We start from the raw sequence: 16,316 nt of genomic DNA on the forward strand, positions 1-16,316 counted from the left end.
ATCATACCTCTCACATCTCTCCTCTTTACTTCATTCACATCATTTCCCCTACTTCAGAATCTCATTACCTCTTGCCTAGACAATTACAACAACCTCCAAATTGGTCAACCTGCTTCCAGTTTCTCCCTTCTCCAAACCAACCCTTATATAGTTTCCAAACTGATATTCTTTCTTTCTTTTTTTTTTTTTTGCGAGGCAATTGGGGTTAAGTGACTTGCCCAGGGTCATACAACTAGTTAGTGTCAAGTGTCTGGTCTGAAACTGGATTTGAACTCAGGTCCTCCTGACTCCAGGGCCGGTGCTCTATCCACTGCGCCACCTAGTTGTTCCTCCAAACTGATATTCTTAAAACACAGATCTAACCACATCACTTCCCTACTCAAAAATATCTTCAGTGGCTCCCTATTGCCTTTAGGATAAAATACAAGTCCTTCATCCCGGCATTTAAAGCCTTCTACAATATGGTGCCCACTTACCTTTCTAGTCTTTATCTCATATTACTCCCCTTCCTACACTCTTCTTTCCAGTCAAATGGGCCTGCTAGCTGTTCCCTACATTCCAACACTCCATTTACTGACTCTAGGTCTTTGCCCAGGTAGTGTGCCATATCTGGAATTATTTCCTCCCCACCACCACTTCTTGGAAATCAAAGTACAGCTCAGGTGTACCTCCTATATAAATGAAGCTTTTCCTGATCCCCCTTCTCTCTCTTGCAATTACTTTACATGTTTTTTATTTACTTGTTTGCATACTTGTTGCATTCTCCCAGTGGAAAGGAAAGGACAATTTACTTTATTTACCTTTCCCAGTCCTCCTTCATCTTAGTGTCTACTCTCTGAGCCTATCCTCAACTTATTCTGTATATATCTTGCTTATAGATATTTGTGTGTATGCTGTCTTCTCAATTTTGTTTGTGGGTTTTTTTGTTAGTTTCTGCCTTTGTACTTAGCACAGTGCCTGGCACATAGTAGGTTTTTAATAAATGCTAACTGACTGACTTTATGTCCCTGTAGCCTCAGATCCTAGAACAGTAGCTATACTATAAACACTACAAATGTTTACTGAGTTGAATGGAAAGACCAAGTTAACATAGGCAACGGAACTATCTAAATGCATGTGAGTAGGCAGGTAGCAGTGCCTGGGAGGGTTAGCCTTTAAAATGAGTTGGTGACTTAAAGCCTAGGGCATTACACATAGAGAAGGGTGGCCTACTCCCTTGGATTCTAGTTCTAATTCAGGTGCTAACTCACTGTGTGATCCTGGGCAAGCAACTTTCCCTCTCTTGCCTGTTTCCTCTTCTGTCTAATCAGAGAGTCAGACCTTTCCTTTCTGACATTCTGGGTTTCTATACTTATAAGGAGCATCAAAATCAGAAGGGAGTCCAGAGTTAACTTTCCATAGATGTTTTGACTTCCTTAAGAATATTTTTGGGGGCAGCTAAGTGGCTCAATGGATAGAGCACCGGCCCTGAAGCCAGGAGGACCTGAGTTCAAAACCAGCCTCAGACCAAACACTTGACACTTACTAGTATGTGTCACCTTGGGCAAGTGACTTAATGCCAATTACCCCCCAAAAAAGAAAAAGAACATTTTGGGAACCTCCAATACAGTTCTATATTTATAAGCAAATAAGAAGAGCAAGAAGCAATGGCCCTGCCCACTCTCAATCACAGAGTCAAGATCTGAGGTTTCAAAAACATATCACGTTGACTGCAATTTTGGTAAAAACCTGGCCTGTGTTTAAAGCATTATAAGCAAAGCAAAAACCAACCATATTTCTAAGCTAGGGCATACTAACTAGAAACAAAAAAATCTGGAAAGCACTTGTAAAAAAGCAGAGAACCCTAGAGGAGGAGTAAGAGTTTGGGAAATTTCTGTGCATTTTGACAGTGAATTAATAATATTCCAAGGCACATACAAAATGACATAAAAATTTGGACCTATCGTGTTTAAGCCAACAGCCTTAGTGCTGTTTTATAATGATCCACAGCAATGAAAAGTATGGTAGGAATATAACACACTTTTTGTTCACGTGTGCACCAAGTATAGGAAATAGGCTGTCTTGTTACTGAAATATAGGAATCCCTGAGTGTGAAATGTTAACAACTGCTAAACAGCTGCCCAGTAACACACTTTAAGGCTGCAAGCAAAGATGAATCCAGGCTCTATTTGCAACTGTGAAGGCAATATTGGCCAGTGGGATGGAACTAGGGTGGAATCTGGCCAATGCACTGGAGCAAACTCCTCAGTTTTCTCTCTCTCTCTCTCTCTCTCTCTCTCTCTCTCTCTCTCTCTCTCTCTCTCTCTCTCTCTCTCTCTCTCTCTCTTTCTCTCTCTCTCTCTCTCTCATCTAATGACTGCAAACAGGGAAACAACTACCTTCTAACACTGCCTTCAACTAATGCCCCAACAGCCACGCATCAGGATGCTGCACTGAAACATGACAGCACTTTATTAGTAATACAGAAAACAATGAGGTACTGAGCTTCCCTCCTCACTTTGCCTGGCAAGAACACATTTGAGAATTTTTCTTAAAAACACAGTTTTACAAAGTTATTTAATGATGAGGTTTGATATTTCATCATACATGTGAGAGTGGGGCAAAGGGTTGCCAAGCATCTGATATGCCCACAGCCTTCTCCCCGTGGTGGGGCTGTCCAGGATTTGCTGCCTGCTCAGGCTTTTCTGGTGACAATTGCAAACTGCTCCTTTATTCCTTCTTCTATTTCCCATTCCCTTTCCCATCATACTCCTGTAAAGCTCTAGTTAGTGAAAAAGAAGGACATATTTCTCTTGAATTGATTTCCCAGCAGTTTGGGCTCTTCTATGACCATTTTCCAAATTCTGTCTTGCCTGCTCTGGTGATGCTCCTGCTTACAGGAACCTAGGTCTTGCTGGGGTTAGGCTGACTCTTTGCTTGCCCCGTTTTCACCCTGAGGATGCCCTTACTCCTGCCTAGGGACCCCAGTATTTTTCAGCTGGATCACGGAAAAATCAACTGGATGTGGTTTTCTCCCTGTGTCTCCTCTGGTCATTTTGGTCATTTTTCTGTAGCATGTGGCCCTTGGGCTCTGGTTGGTATGGTCCAGAAAAGCAAAAATGTCAAATTTTTAAAAGGCTATGTCTTTATCCACCAATCCTAACACTCCTATGCTGGCCCTTCATGGAAAAATGCAGCGCTAGGGTAGCAAAATTCAGTTGGAAAAACACTTATTTAGCCAAGAAGATAAAACTGAAAGTGTTGATCAATATAGAAGGAGATGGGTTTGATAGGGTCCAGTGTGATAGGAGCCTTCTGCAAAGTTCATGTTTTAAAATGTAGTTATTATTTAAAGAAAATTAAAATTGAGGTAAATTTAATTTCTTTTGTTTGATAAATACAAATAAAATCATTCATGTGTATAATAAACATTTGTCTTTTTAAAAAATTAAAAATCAAATTCTCTGAGTGCCCACCCTAATGAAATATGCTATACATCCCACCAGATTTCAACACTATTATGTACCGAGGGTGGAATGCTCTCCAAAATCTTTATCCATTGTAAAAAAGCAACAACAGATAGCATTTAAGAGAGTTAGTGATATGACCCTTTAAAAGAGCTATTATATTCATTATTTTCTCCAGGTAATGAAAGGGAATGCATTTTGTCATGAAAATAGTAGACAACTTTTTCAACATTTAAAACCTTCCTTAATTGTTCTCTAATTAAATCCCACTTTTTCTCCTAGTTATCAGATGTAAGTTCTTGCCTAAGAAAGACATCTTCAGGAGGATACCTTTAGCCCTGATGCTGATATGCTTCAAATTGTCATGTACTTCCCGTAAAAGTAGTAGAACTTTTTATAAGCTTGGCAAGAAAGGAAATAGGTATCTATCTACTGCTACCTTTGATGGAGAGTTGAACTGACCTGGCAGCTCTTTTCCTCTATGAGCAATATTATATTGCCCTTTCTCTAATGCCTTGCTAAAATCCACAATAACCAGGTTCATCCAACCAAGACCACTTTATCCTTCCCCCCCACCTCTTTTTTGGTGCCTCTATAGACTAGACCACTAACTCACCAGCAACAGGAGCCATGTTCTTCTATTCTGCAGAATATCTAATCTATTCATGCCTCTTAGATGTGTTGTAGAATGATAATAATAATGAGATTAAATTTCTAACTCATCGCTAGGGTAGGGGGAGAGGAATAAATCTACAAAGGGTAATCTTCTAAATGCTTAAGTGTGAATGGGAGATGCCAGCCTCCTCACCTTCCCACTCTTTCTCCCTCCCTTGCCCAAGAAAGAACAACCAATGGAAAATTGTCTCCCCTAAACAATTCAAAGCTTATGCAGATGCATCTCAATATGTGGAACTAAAGAATTTGGCTAAATAAAATTGATGCTGAGGTTGTAAACACTGTATAAAAATGTTGGAAATAGTCGTGAGTCCCACCCTATGTAGATGGGTGAATGAAGGCCCATGTCTCATTTTCTGTGCCAAAGGGGCTGGTGGATGTGAGTGTGGCCATAAGCCTGGAAGATTGAAAAGAGGTTAATAAAGAGGTTTCCAGGCTCCTCTAGAGTTGCCATGGACTTCCTTGAGGGGAAACAAAAGCATGACTGGGATTTCTGCTTCTGTAGACGCAGGTGCAGAAAAGACTGGCTCTAACGAATCTCGTCAACGTCCTTAATGCCACCAGACTGACTAATATCGTGAAATACTTATTACCGCTCAATTTTTACTTATTCAGTTGACATAATTAACAAATCTATTAAGGGTAAGGTCACAAATTATTTTTAATTATTAAACCATAGGTTCCCATCTGTCACTATTTAGATAGCACCGCTCACTGCAGAATCTGGTTTCAAGATTGTCATTCCTGCAGCCCCAAATCCAAGTCCAACTGTAGCCATTTAGAGCAGATTTCAGCAAGGCAGCTGAATCAGAAAACATCTGGACCTACCAGTCAGACTGAGAAAGGTCACATGTTAAATCCTGATAATCTCATTTATTGGTGTTTGAAGGTTATACACAAAGGGCCGGATTACCACTGTCATCATTCAAGACCAGTTCTGACATCTTCATTCACATGCTGCTTCAAATTCGAAACATTTAAAGTACCATGTTGCTAGTTGCTACCAAGTGTAATTTTTTCAAATCTCAGGCTAGATTCTTCAATTAACAATCATAAAAATCCCTATATCTAGACTCCAAACAAAACCATTGTATAATGTAAAATCATGTGATTTTTAAAAAAATCTGTTTTTCCTAACTTCTGCCTCCATCTTTACAATTTTTTTAAAATTGGGCAGTGGTGTTTGGAAAGCTAAAGAATGAGGATTCTTCTAGTTTCAGGTTAGCACTGAAAGCAGAGGTTATGACTGCCCATTCTTTAATTTTCCTCATTTAGTGGACACGGCTTGTAAATACAAACAGCATGGAGTCAAACTTACACTAGAAACAACAGCTTCACAGACGATTAAACCTGTAACATTTGCTAACCATTTGTATCTTATACCACTATGAAGGAGCAAAACCAACAGTAATGAAGCAATTGTATATCACAAGTTGTACACGTTTAGCTTTTAACTAGTTGTAAATTGCCTCTGCCCTACACCAGTGGTTCCCAATCTGGGCAAGCATGAAAGCATCAATTAATTTCACAGACATCCTCCCATCCCCATCCCCACACATTTGTAAGAGCCTTGCTATTATGTACTATATCTTGCTATTGATTGGGGGCAAGAAAACAAACATGGTAACAAAAAGTTACAGTGAATTCAGTAATACTTTGTACAGAATTTTACTTTTACGCCAGTAGCATCTATATACGTTCGAAAAATAGTAATAAATATATGTGTAAGACATTATTTAGTCACTTTGTAGCAGGTATGTTTCCTTATTTATTATGCTGAGTTGGGCTATATAGTTAATTGAAGAAAAATAAAGATTAAAATAAGTATGGATTCATGGACTCCTTATAAAAGCTCCAAAGTTTCACAGGCTGGGAGCCATTGACCTGGACTTCAAACTCAGACCCCAGAATGACCAGAATCCGGCATACATCCATAATTAGCCTCTTCTCACTTCTCAGTACCTTGCATACAATAGATACTTTTAAAATGTTTGTTAAATTGAATTAACAAGTATTTACTGAGTGTCTACTATACATACACAGACTAAGTGGTGAAGGGATTGCAATAGGAAAAAAAATTTGGTTCCTTAAATCAAAGAGTTAATCTGTTAAGTTAATCTGTTAAGAAAACAAAAGGTACTTCTGACAACCTCAAACCATTAACAAATATTTTTGCCTGCACCTACTGCCTCCTTCAAGAGTGAGTGGGCTGTAGGAAGACTTATGGGTAATAGATTGCATCAGTAAGCAATCTGGAATTCACACCTTATTCAGACTTGTTCCTTCACTTTCCTTTTCATTCCAGCATTTTCCTTTGAATGAAAGGCAACATCACTATTCCTCCAAAAGAAAGGAAAGCTCGCGCGCGCTCTCTCTCTCTCTCTCTCTCACACACACACACACACATTCTTAGAATCCAGTGATGTCTGATGATTTAAGTTGTTCTTTGTGGCCCCCTGTAGTTGCCTGCTACCCTAATAACCTGATGTTAAATACCTCATTCCTGGTTCCTATCTGCTGATTGGCACCTGTGAGGCACAAACTGAATTAAAAGGTTTCTGTCAACAAGATTCAAGAATCAGAAATCTTTACTTTTTTCACCTCAAAAACTTACCCATTTGACACAGTTGAAGCAATATTGCCTCCCCTGCCCAGTTTTAACACTTACAGAAATCCCCTGTGAGTGAACTTCTGCAGCAGAGTACTGCTGATTTTGTGAGATAACCCCTCCATCCCATGAGCAGCAGATCTTGATCTGGGCTTGGGAGATGTAATATTCTGATAAAAAACGGCACTTCCTTTTGAAGCACATACTTGCGTGTGCTGAGCAGTACCACTGGAACCTCAGTGAGTGCCTAGGCGAGAATGAGTCTGCCTCTCCAATCTCACTCCAGCCAGAGACCCCTTCACACATCTAAAGGTGGTGGCAATTAGCATCCATGAGCCACAAATGTGGCTTGCTATTTTTTTCCTTCAAAAGCATGAACATTTTTAGCACCTGTCACATTGAGAATACTGTGTACCTCAGCTGGAATCAAGATGATCACAGGGAAAGTCTTTTAAATACCGGAGCTGTGTCTCCCGGGAGAAAAAAAATAGGCTTCTTAAGGTACTTTAGGTTCTTTTTTTTTTTTTTGACTAGGCAGTAGGGTTAAGTGACTTGCCCAGGGTCACACAACTAATAAATGTTATGTGTCTGAGGCCACATTTAAACTCAGGTCCTCCTGACTCCAGGGCCAGTGCTCTATCCACTGCACTACCTAGCTGCCACCTAAGTTTAGGTTCTTACAAAAGTTAAGGACCTCTGCCACATATGGGGACTAGAAGGAAAAGAGGCTTTTAAGTCTTCTCTTAGAGATACCTTCCTGCCAATTTCAGAAAGCATTACCAGATTGGATCTTCTCACTGGAATCAAGCCAGAGTCTGTCAAAAGTAGTACCAGAGTTTGGGGATTTTTTCTTTGGGCTATTTCATTAACAAATATGTTTATATCTCATTTTCTCTGGTTAACTGCAGCATGTTGTAAGCTCCTGTTTTTTGTAGGGAATGTCAAAAATACTTGACAATCAATACTTGGAGCTCCAGGGGACTTCAAATATTGATGTTAAGTATTCCAACAGTTCCAGGGGATTGCAGGCAGACTTGCAAGACAAGTAGAATAAACAGGACTATTTACTCTATTAGCATTATTTGGTTTCTAGGGTATCAATGGTGTACCTGTTATTCTTGGTAACTATAGTGGCTTCAGAGCAGGCCATGTGGATAACTAGGAGGAAGACCTAAGATAGCTGTGGGGTGGTTGAGAGATCTGGGCATAGAGAAGGCTGGGATGGGTATTAAGTGTCAGATAAGCTTCACATTCCCCACAATTCAAAATCAAAGAAAAAATGATACCAAGACACATGAATCATAGCCATATGACATGTGCGAACATGGCAGCATACCCATTTACTACTTCAATCTGGGGAAAGAGAAGGGAGGTGGGTAGGAGTAGAAACTGCAGACTGACTTTCGGAAAAATAGAGGCCAAGAGAGAGTGGGGGGGGGAAGGTATATCTCAGCCACACCACCTCACACCTATACTTCCCCTCCCGTGTCAGAATTGTACCAGGAATGACTGTTCTTTCCTTTCTCCTCAAGCTGATTATGTTATTGACTATACTAACTGGAAACACCCCCCAGAGGTTCTCATTTTTCTTCATTCCACTAAAATCAGGCCAGGTAGAAGCAACTGGGGAATGCTGTTCTCATGCAATATTATGACACTGCTTCAATCTTTGTTTCTGCTATCATAATGTTTCATAAGTTTTCAGGCAGCCAGGGCAGGTCCCAGCTTCTAAGTGTTCCCTACATAAGTGTCTATGATACTGCTAGCACTCAACACATAATAAACGAAAAGACTAAGAGACTCAGTGATCTCTCAATCCTTTTTTCCTGGTAAACCTCAAACTACTCTAATGACATAGGTAGAAAGTGCCATTTTGCAGAGTCAGAGAAAAATGGTACAACTTGAGCAAATGAGTCAAAGGCTGAGCAATGGAAAAAAAAAAAAAGGAAGTATCTTCATTCCTTATCCTTTACCCAATCTGGCATATACCATTCTCTTGTAGGCCTGGAAATCACCACTTCACAAAGTTGAAATTTTTCAGAAGTCAAAGAATATAGCTGGCCATTGTGGCTAAGTAAATAATTGATCAAAAAATATTTGTTGAATTTTTGAGTATCTCTTACATTTTTTTTTTGCCATTCTTTGTATCTTCAGTACTCAATATGGTGCCTAGCATATAACAAACTCTGAATAAATGCTTCTTGAATGATTCCATGCTGTGCTGGGTTCTTCAGAGGAAACAGAAGTATAAAACAAAGGGCTTTCCCCTCAAGAAACTTTTAGCTTCATTGGGAAGATAAGTTATGCATATAATTAAGGGTGAAATTATTTGGTACAGACTACAAGTGCTATAGGAGTTCAAAGTAGAAAGGAGATCAGTGAGGAATGGAGTAGTTTTGGAATGGGTCTTAAGCTAGTTAGCCACCAAGGTGATGTCACTGGATCTAGAATTTTTGTTTCTAGACTTCTTGCCAATCACAATTGAAAACATAAAGCCACAGAACTAAAAGAACATTGTATACAGTATAGCCAAAAGACAAACAGTAACAGCAATATTTTTCGAAGAACTGTGAAAGACTAATTTATTCTGAATATTATAAATACTCAGATCAACTACAAAGCACCTATGAAGGAAGATACTATTCACCTCCAGAAAAAGAACTGATAAATAGAAGCATACATAGTTTGGTTTTATATACATACATACATACATACATACATACATACATATATACTCACATACATATATACTCACATACACACACACAGAGATAATCTGTGTCAAATGGTGGCCTTCTCTAGTGTGGGGCGGGAAGGGAGGGAGAAAGTTTGGAACTTAAAATGTAACAAAAAATAAATTAAAATTATAAAGCCATGAAAATATTGAGGGGAATTCCTATTGATAAGTCTTAATGCTTTGTCATTAAAAAATATTATAAATGTTTATTCCTAGTTGACCCCTGGAGGTGGGTAAGAGTGGCGTAGAAAAGTTTTGAGAATTAACTAAATGGTGCTCATAATATGAACTTATTTTTTCTAAGTATTTTCTACTTTTTTTTTGAAGATTTAATGTCTATCAACCAAAAAAAGTCTAAAATAAAATTAGCCTGAAAGTAAGAAGATAAATTTATAGGGAACTTACAGATAAGTGGTATCAAATTCGAATAGAAATGAATCCCTGTATGCCATATATTGACTTAGAAAGCCACAAATTAATATTATCTATATTTTATTGTAGTTTTACTTATTTTGTTAAATATTTCCCAATTACATTTTAGTCTGGTTCAGTTTTGCAGCTGCAAGTTCCGCACTGTTATAGTTCACCAAGTCAAACACTTTTGCTTTCTAGATGAGGAAACTGAGGCCTAGAGAGATGCAATGACTTCCCCAAGGGTACACAGTTCAGAAGTGGCAAAGCCAGGACTGCATTCATTCAGTTATTCATTGAAGAAGTATTTATTAAGTGCCTACTACTCAATGGGGGTAAAAAGACAAGAATAAAACAGTTCTTACCTTCAAGGAGCTCACACTGTATTGAATAGAAACAACATGAGCATAGAATATATATATATGTATAATTTCTAAGGTCTGTGAATAGATTTCAGGGGTCTGTGAAATTGGATAGGAAAATAATGCATCTTTATTTCAACAGAATTAGTTTCCTTTATAATCCCCAGTATTTTATGCCTTTAAAAGTGTTATTCTGAGATGGGCTCGTAGGCTTCACCAGATCATGCCCAACACACAATAGAAGGTTTAAGAACTCTTGTTTTAGGGGAGAGGTCTTGTAAACTGGATGGGGAAATGAGGCTCAGTGTTGGACTGAACTGAGTTTTGAGGAAAGCTAGGGAATCTAAGAGGTGAAGGTAAAAAGAGAGTACATTTGAGGCATGGAGGACAGCCTATACAAAGGTTGAGAGATGAGATGGAATGTTGTACAAAGGGAAGAGAAGTAGATTGGTGTGGCTAGACTGTAGCATGCATAGAGGGATATAATATGCAATAAACCTGAAAAGGTAGGCTGGAGCCAGATTGGAAAGTGCTTTAAAAGTCAAACATAGGAGGCTTAATTTCATCCCAGAGAAAAGAAGCCAGTAGAGCTTCTTGAGGAAGATGACATAGTCAGCCTTGAACTTATGGAATTTGTTAACTGTGGGGAGGATGGACTAAAGAGAGGAATGCCTGGAGGCGGGGAGACTATTGCAATAATCCAGGATAGTGGCTATGTGAATGGAGAGATGAGAGTGAATGTGAGATAAATTGTGGAGGTGAAATCAACAAAATTGGCAACTGGATGTAAGGGAGAAGGGAGATTTGAAGATGACACTAAGGTTGGGAGGAACGTGAGAGAGATGGTGCTACCCTCAATAGAAACAGGGACATTAGGAAGTAGAGAGTTTGAACGATGAGAAGATGTAGACCTGGTCTTCTGGTTCTTGTTCCAGGACTCTTTCTACTATACTGTCTCATGTTAAGAGGAATGCAGAAGGAACTCTGGGGAGGTCACTGGCTCCCCACTGCCCACTAGATTGGCCCATGCCCCCACTATCTGTTTTCATTTCTATAGTTCCATTAAATACATGCAAGCACACTGGATGTCTGGGGTTGTTTTTACCAAAAAAAAAAACACCAAGATATCTGTTGGGTAATGAATAAAGGAATTTATGCCAAATCATGTTGGGTTTTAAATTCTGCTTCCACCACCAGCTCTTCGAAATGCTAATGATATTAAACCACCCCTTTAAGGAGGTAAAGGCTATGGCTGAGGTCTTAACCAATAGTTATTTTTGCAAAAATCACCCTGCTTTCTTTTAGACTACAGGAAAAAAAAGTGAGTGCTTCCACTGGTTGCCTACAATTTTCTACAAAGCAAATTTCTAACTGCTGGAAACCTGCACAAAGAGATCTTTCATTAAAAAACCCCCCACACACTTTATCTCTCTTAGAACCTAAAATAAAACACAATTAGCACTTACTCAGGATAAAAAACACTCCAGGATAAAGGTAGTTTTTTGTCAGCAAAAACTCCAAAACTCTTCTAGATGACTTTTACAAATGTAATGATTACAATTAAACTGGGATTCCTGAGTACTTGACAATGTATGTGGTCATTTTTATTACAATTTAGGTAAAAATTTCCCTAATGCCCTCTAAGGTTGGACCAGGATTTGCTGAAATGATTTGCATCCTGGTCACCACATTATATAACGTCTCCACTTTTAAATATCAACGTGGGTTTGTGTCTGTGATAGGATTTAGATATCTCCCAGGCCATGCTGCTCAGGCTACATTAGGTAAACATTATTTGCATTGTCAAATGCCCATAATGTATGCCCAGCGATCACTGTTATCCCACATTAAAGAGCAGAGATCCTGGTCCCTGCCCTTATCCAGTCTATGACCCTGAATGAGTGCCACTATTAACATAGGTGTGACTGGTATGCAAGTGAACTGTGACATAGAGAACTAATTTTAAGAAACAGAATTAGTCCACTCAATTCTTTTTTTAGGGTAATATAACAATGTGGGGCGAGGAAGGAAGAAAATTCTCCCTCCTAGATTATTTAGGATTATTGGCCTCATGCCTGGTTGCCCAGGAGAACTGCATAGCAGTCCTAGCCATATGGCACCTGGGAAAAGTAGTTTCCATTCACAGATGTCCCTTGTTTCTATAGAACTGTAGTGGGGAGGGGGTAGCACCACAACAGAAGTATTACAGGGAAGTGGAATAAGACCTGGATTTGAGTTCCGACTCTGCCACTAAAAACCATATGACCTTGGAAAAGTCACTTAATCCCCATTCACATAGACAATTCCTTGTCTATTAATTAACCAATCAACAAGTATTTATTAAGATCACAGTCTGTGGCAGAGAGGCCAAAGTGGCATAGTGGATAGAAAGCTGGCCTCCTGGCCTCTGACATATGCTGGTTAGGTAAGAAAAGGTAAGGCATTAAAACTCTTAGTACCTCAGGCAACTTTCTAGGTCTATAAATTGCAAAAAGGGGTGCCTATCTGCATTGGCAGAGGAACTTTCTTCACCTGGGAAGGAGTTCCCTATACAGAACACAGTCATAGGTTCAATACCTATCCCCTGTCCCTATGAGACAGACATTGACAGCTACTACTGATAGAAAGAAAAAAAAAACATCTATTCTCAAGGAGCATATATTCTAGCAAGGGTAACAACATTATAAGCAAATACAGAACAAATACAAAGTAGTTCAGAAAGGGAGCAAAAGGATTTATAAAATAGTTAGATATAACTCACTTGCTTAGTAAATTTGCTTAGTAAACTTTAAGGTACAATATAAATATAAGTTCTGTTTCTGACGCTTTGGACTCAGCTATTTTCTCACCCAAAAAGTTTACTCAGTACTTGTGATCTCCCCCTGGAACATTCCTCCACCTTGTGGCCCCTTCTCCCCTTGATGGGGCCTCCCAGAACCTCCATTGTGTGGCAGGGCTTAGGCCAGCCATGCTTCACTCCTCTCCTAGCTCTGCTTCTGACTCTCTGAGCTTAGCCACCATCTCCACACCCCTCCCTTCACTTCACTACCCCCACTACCCCCACTACCACCCCTGCAGCAACCACAACCACTTTTCAGCTCCATTAGAATGGAAGCTCCTTGAAGGTAAGGATAATATTTCTTTTTGCTTGCATTTGTATCCTAAGCATTTAGCATAGTGTCTGGAACATAGTAAACACTTCAAGTCTGTTGACTTGGATACAGCACTGCTCTTAGAGTCAGGAAGGCTTGAGCTCAAATCTTGACCTCTGGATCTCAGTTACCTCATCTCTAAAACAAAAGGGTTGGCTTCAATGAACTCTAAGATGCCTTCTACCTCTAAACATATGATTCTAAGATTCTCAAACCTGAGTTTGAATCCTGCCTTAAATACTGTGTGTGGTCTTGGGCAAGTCACTTAACTGCTCTCAGACTCAGTTTCTTCATTTGTAAAATGTTGTTGTTCAGTCTTGTCCCACTCTTCGTGACCCCATGGACTATAGCATGCACACTTTTCTCTCCCCCACTATTTTCCAAAGTCTGTCCAAGTTCATGTTCATTGTTCCATGATACCATCTATCCATCTCATTCTCTGCCATCCCTTTTTCCTTTTGCCTTCAATCTTTCCAACATCAGGGTGTTTTCCAATGAGTCCTATCTTCTCATTATATGGCCAAAGTATTTAATCTTCAACTTCAGTATCTGACCTTTCAGTGAATAGTCTGAATTAATTTCTTTAAAACAGGGAGGGTTAATAATAGCACCCACCTCACAGGGGTATTGTGAAGGACAAATGAAATAATATATATATAAAGCACTAGTCAACAATTATTTATTAAGCACCTACTATGTCAGGTATTCAGTGCTGAAAAACATAAATACTGTATATAAATGTTAGCTCTTGTTATTATCTATAACTGTCAACTATGTCCCAAGATGCATGAGCTCCAGAAATTGAGTCTCCCTCTTGTCACTGGGCCAATTCCTCTAGAATAGAGTCAATGACAATGATTTGTTGAATATGGGTTGAAAGAGGATGGCTTATTGTTATCTAGGCAGCATTTGCTGAGTGCAGGGAATTTTCAAATATTTAGCTACCCACCACACCATATTCTTTCACAATATTCTTCAAAAATTGACATGAATAAAAAGAATGGTTCTGGCTTCTTGTCTTAGGTTGGGGGTTTGGCAGGGGTGGGATGAAGGGGTTGTCAGTTTTAATTGCTCCTAAACAGGATAATCACATGCCATGTTTCAAACCTAAGAGAATTTTTAACAAATAATTCTAAACGGGGCAGCTAGATGGCACAGGGGATAGAGCACTGGCCCTGAAGTCGGGAGGACCTGAGTTCAAATCTGGCCTCAGACCAAAACACTTGACACTTACTAGCTGTGTGACCCTGGGCAAGTCACTTAACCCCAATTGCCTTTAAAAATAATAATAATAATTCTAAACCCTCTATACCCAATGATCTCCCAATTCAAACACAATTTTAAACACTATGATATGTGTAAGTCATTACTTAAAAAACTTCATGCCATGCTGGAGCCACTCTCTGTCTTGATGAGAGTGCAATGCCATGGATAAGTCACCTTCAAGAAGTCTCATGGAGCTGGTAGAGCACCATATGCCTTCCTCAGCACAAATGACCACATCCTGTGCCAAGCAGCACTTTTCAGTCTCTGTGGTTTAGAACTGGCACAAGCTAAAGTATAGCTCGGCATAGCTGGAATGTTAGTTTATGCTGTGATTTCAATCTCAGAGGTTCTAGACACACAGCTCTATTTCGTGACCTCTTTAAATGTTTATTATAAAGACTTCAATGAAAGAGGGAGATCCTAGTAAACTGTCTGCAACACACCACACATTTAGACACACATTATATATAACGATTCGAGGACTGACTCCCAAAAGCAACATAGATTGTTTATGTTATATATCTGTGCCAACATAAACATTAATATAAAAGATAAGTGCAAATTCAGTGTAAGCTGTGCATTTATTTAGGAGACTGGTGAAGCATCCTATGTTCTAAAAAATGTGATGAAATTTTGGGATGAATTTTAAGAAGACATAGTAATTGAACAAAACTGTTTTATCCTTCCCAAAATAATTTGTTCTCCATTATCCTCAGACAACTCCTTATTTTCCTTAAAAGTTGAATATTTATCAAACCTTTAACCATTAGTTTATGGAAAGTAAATTCCAACTTACCTCCTATATCCTCATCTTCATTGGGTGGGACCTGGTCTTTATTGTCTTCTCCACTGTCCATATTTTCTACTTCTTGAGGTTTGGCTGGACTGTAGTCATTCAAAATCACCTGGCCTTCTAAATGAAAGTATAAATAATAATAATCTTAATCATTTAACTACAATTCAACTCTTAGACATGCTATTTATTAATATTTATTAACAAGATGACCAATGATCTATTTCATACAAACCTTCAGTAGTAGATGGCATATTAAGCTTTTTTGGTATAATACATGAAACCTTCAGAAGCTAAGCAACTTGAGCACATGAAGCTTTGCTTTATACATGGTCAGTTAAATCTTAGTAGGTATTTAATTTCTCTGGCTAGAACTAAAATGTGAAAGAGTTTGTTTTTTATTTAGTTTGGTACTCCCTACTCTCATAACATTTACTAGGATCCTGCTACTGTTTGTTAATTGATGACATACAGACCTAAGTATTGAACTTAAGAATACAAAGGTATTTCTGAAGAGATATAAGAAAATAAAATTTCTGCACATCAAGTTCTATTTTCCCATGGCTTACTAAGAACACAAAGGTGTATTCGTACTCTAGAAAATATGATTGCCCCAAGATGTAATTAAATCCTACCTAAGGCTATAGCAAGAAGTGGCAAGGAAGACAAAAGATGGGAAAAGTCAATATTGCAGGAGTTGGGTGAAGATAGGTATACTAGTACATTGCTGGTGGAACTGTGAATCAGTAAAACCATTCTGGAAAGCAAACTGGAATGATGCAAAGAAAATGAGTAAAATGACCATACTCCATACCCTTTGCAGATATTACATTGCTAGTCTTAAATCCCAAGGAGCTCATTGATAA

At 38.9% G+C, this 16,316-nt stretch overlaps 1 protein-coding gene across 7 annotated transcripts in view; it reads right to left on the reverse strand.

Moving 5' to 3' along the window:
* IKZF3 (IKAROS family zinc finger 3) overlaps positions 1 to 16,316 on the reverse strand; it is an 87,850-nt gene that overhangs the window by 44,022 nt on the left and 27,512 nt on the right. For all 7 annotated transcript variants that reach the window (XM_078156021.1, XM_020997289.2, XM_020997287.2 and 4 more), the window contains one exon: positions 15,454 to 15,570. In XM_078156021.1, coding sequence (XP_078012147.1) covers positions 15,454 to 15,570 — 117 coding nt within the window. The remainder of the gene's footprint in view (positions 1 to 15,453; positions 15,571 to 16,316) is intronic.

This window comes from Phascolarctos cinereus, unplaced genomic scaffold (assembly GCF_003287225.1).
Source record: "Phascolarctos cinereus isolate Bilbo 61053 unplaced genomic scaffold, phaCin_HiC Scaffold_5;HRSCAF=322, whole genome shotgun sequence".
NCBI lineage: Eukaryota > Metazoa > Chordata > Mammalia > Diprotodontia > Phascolarctidae > Phascolarctos > Phascolarctos cinereus.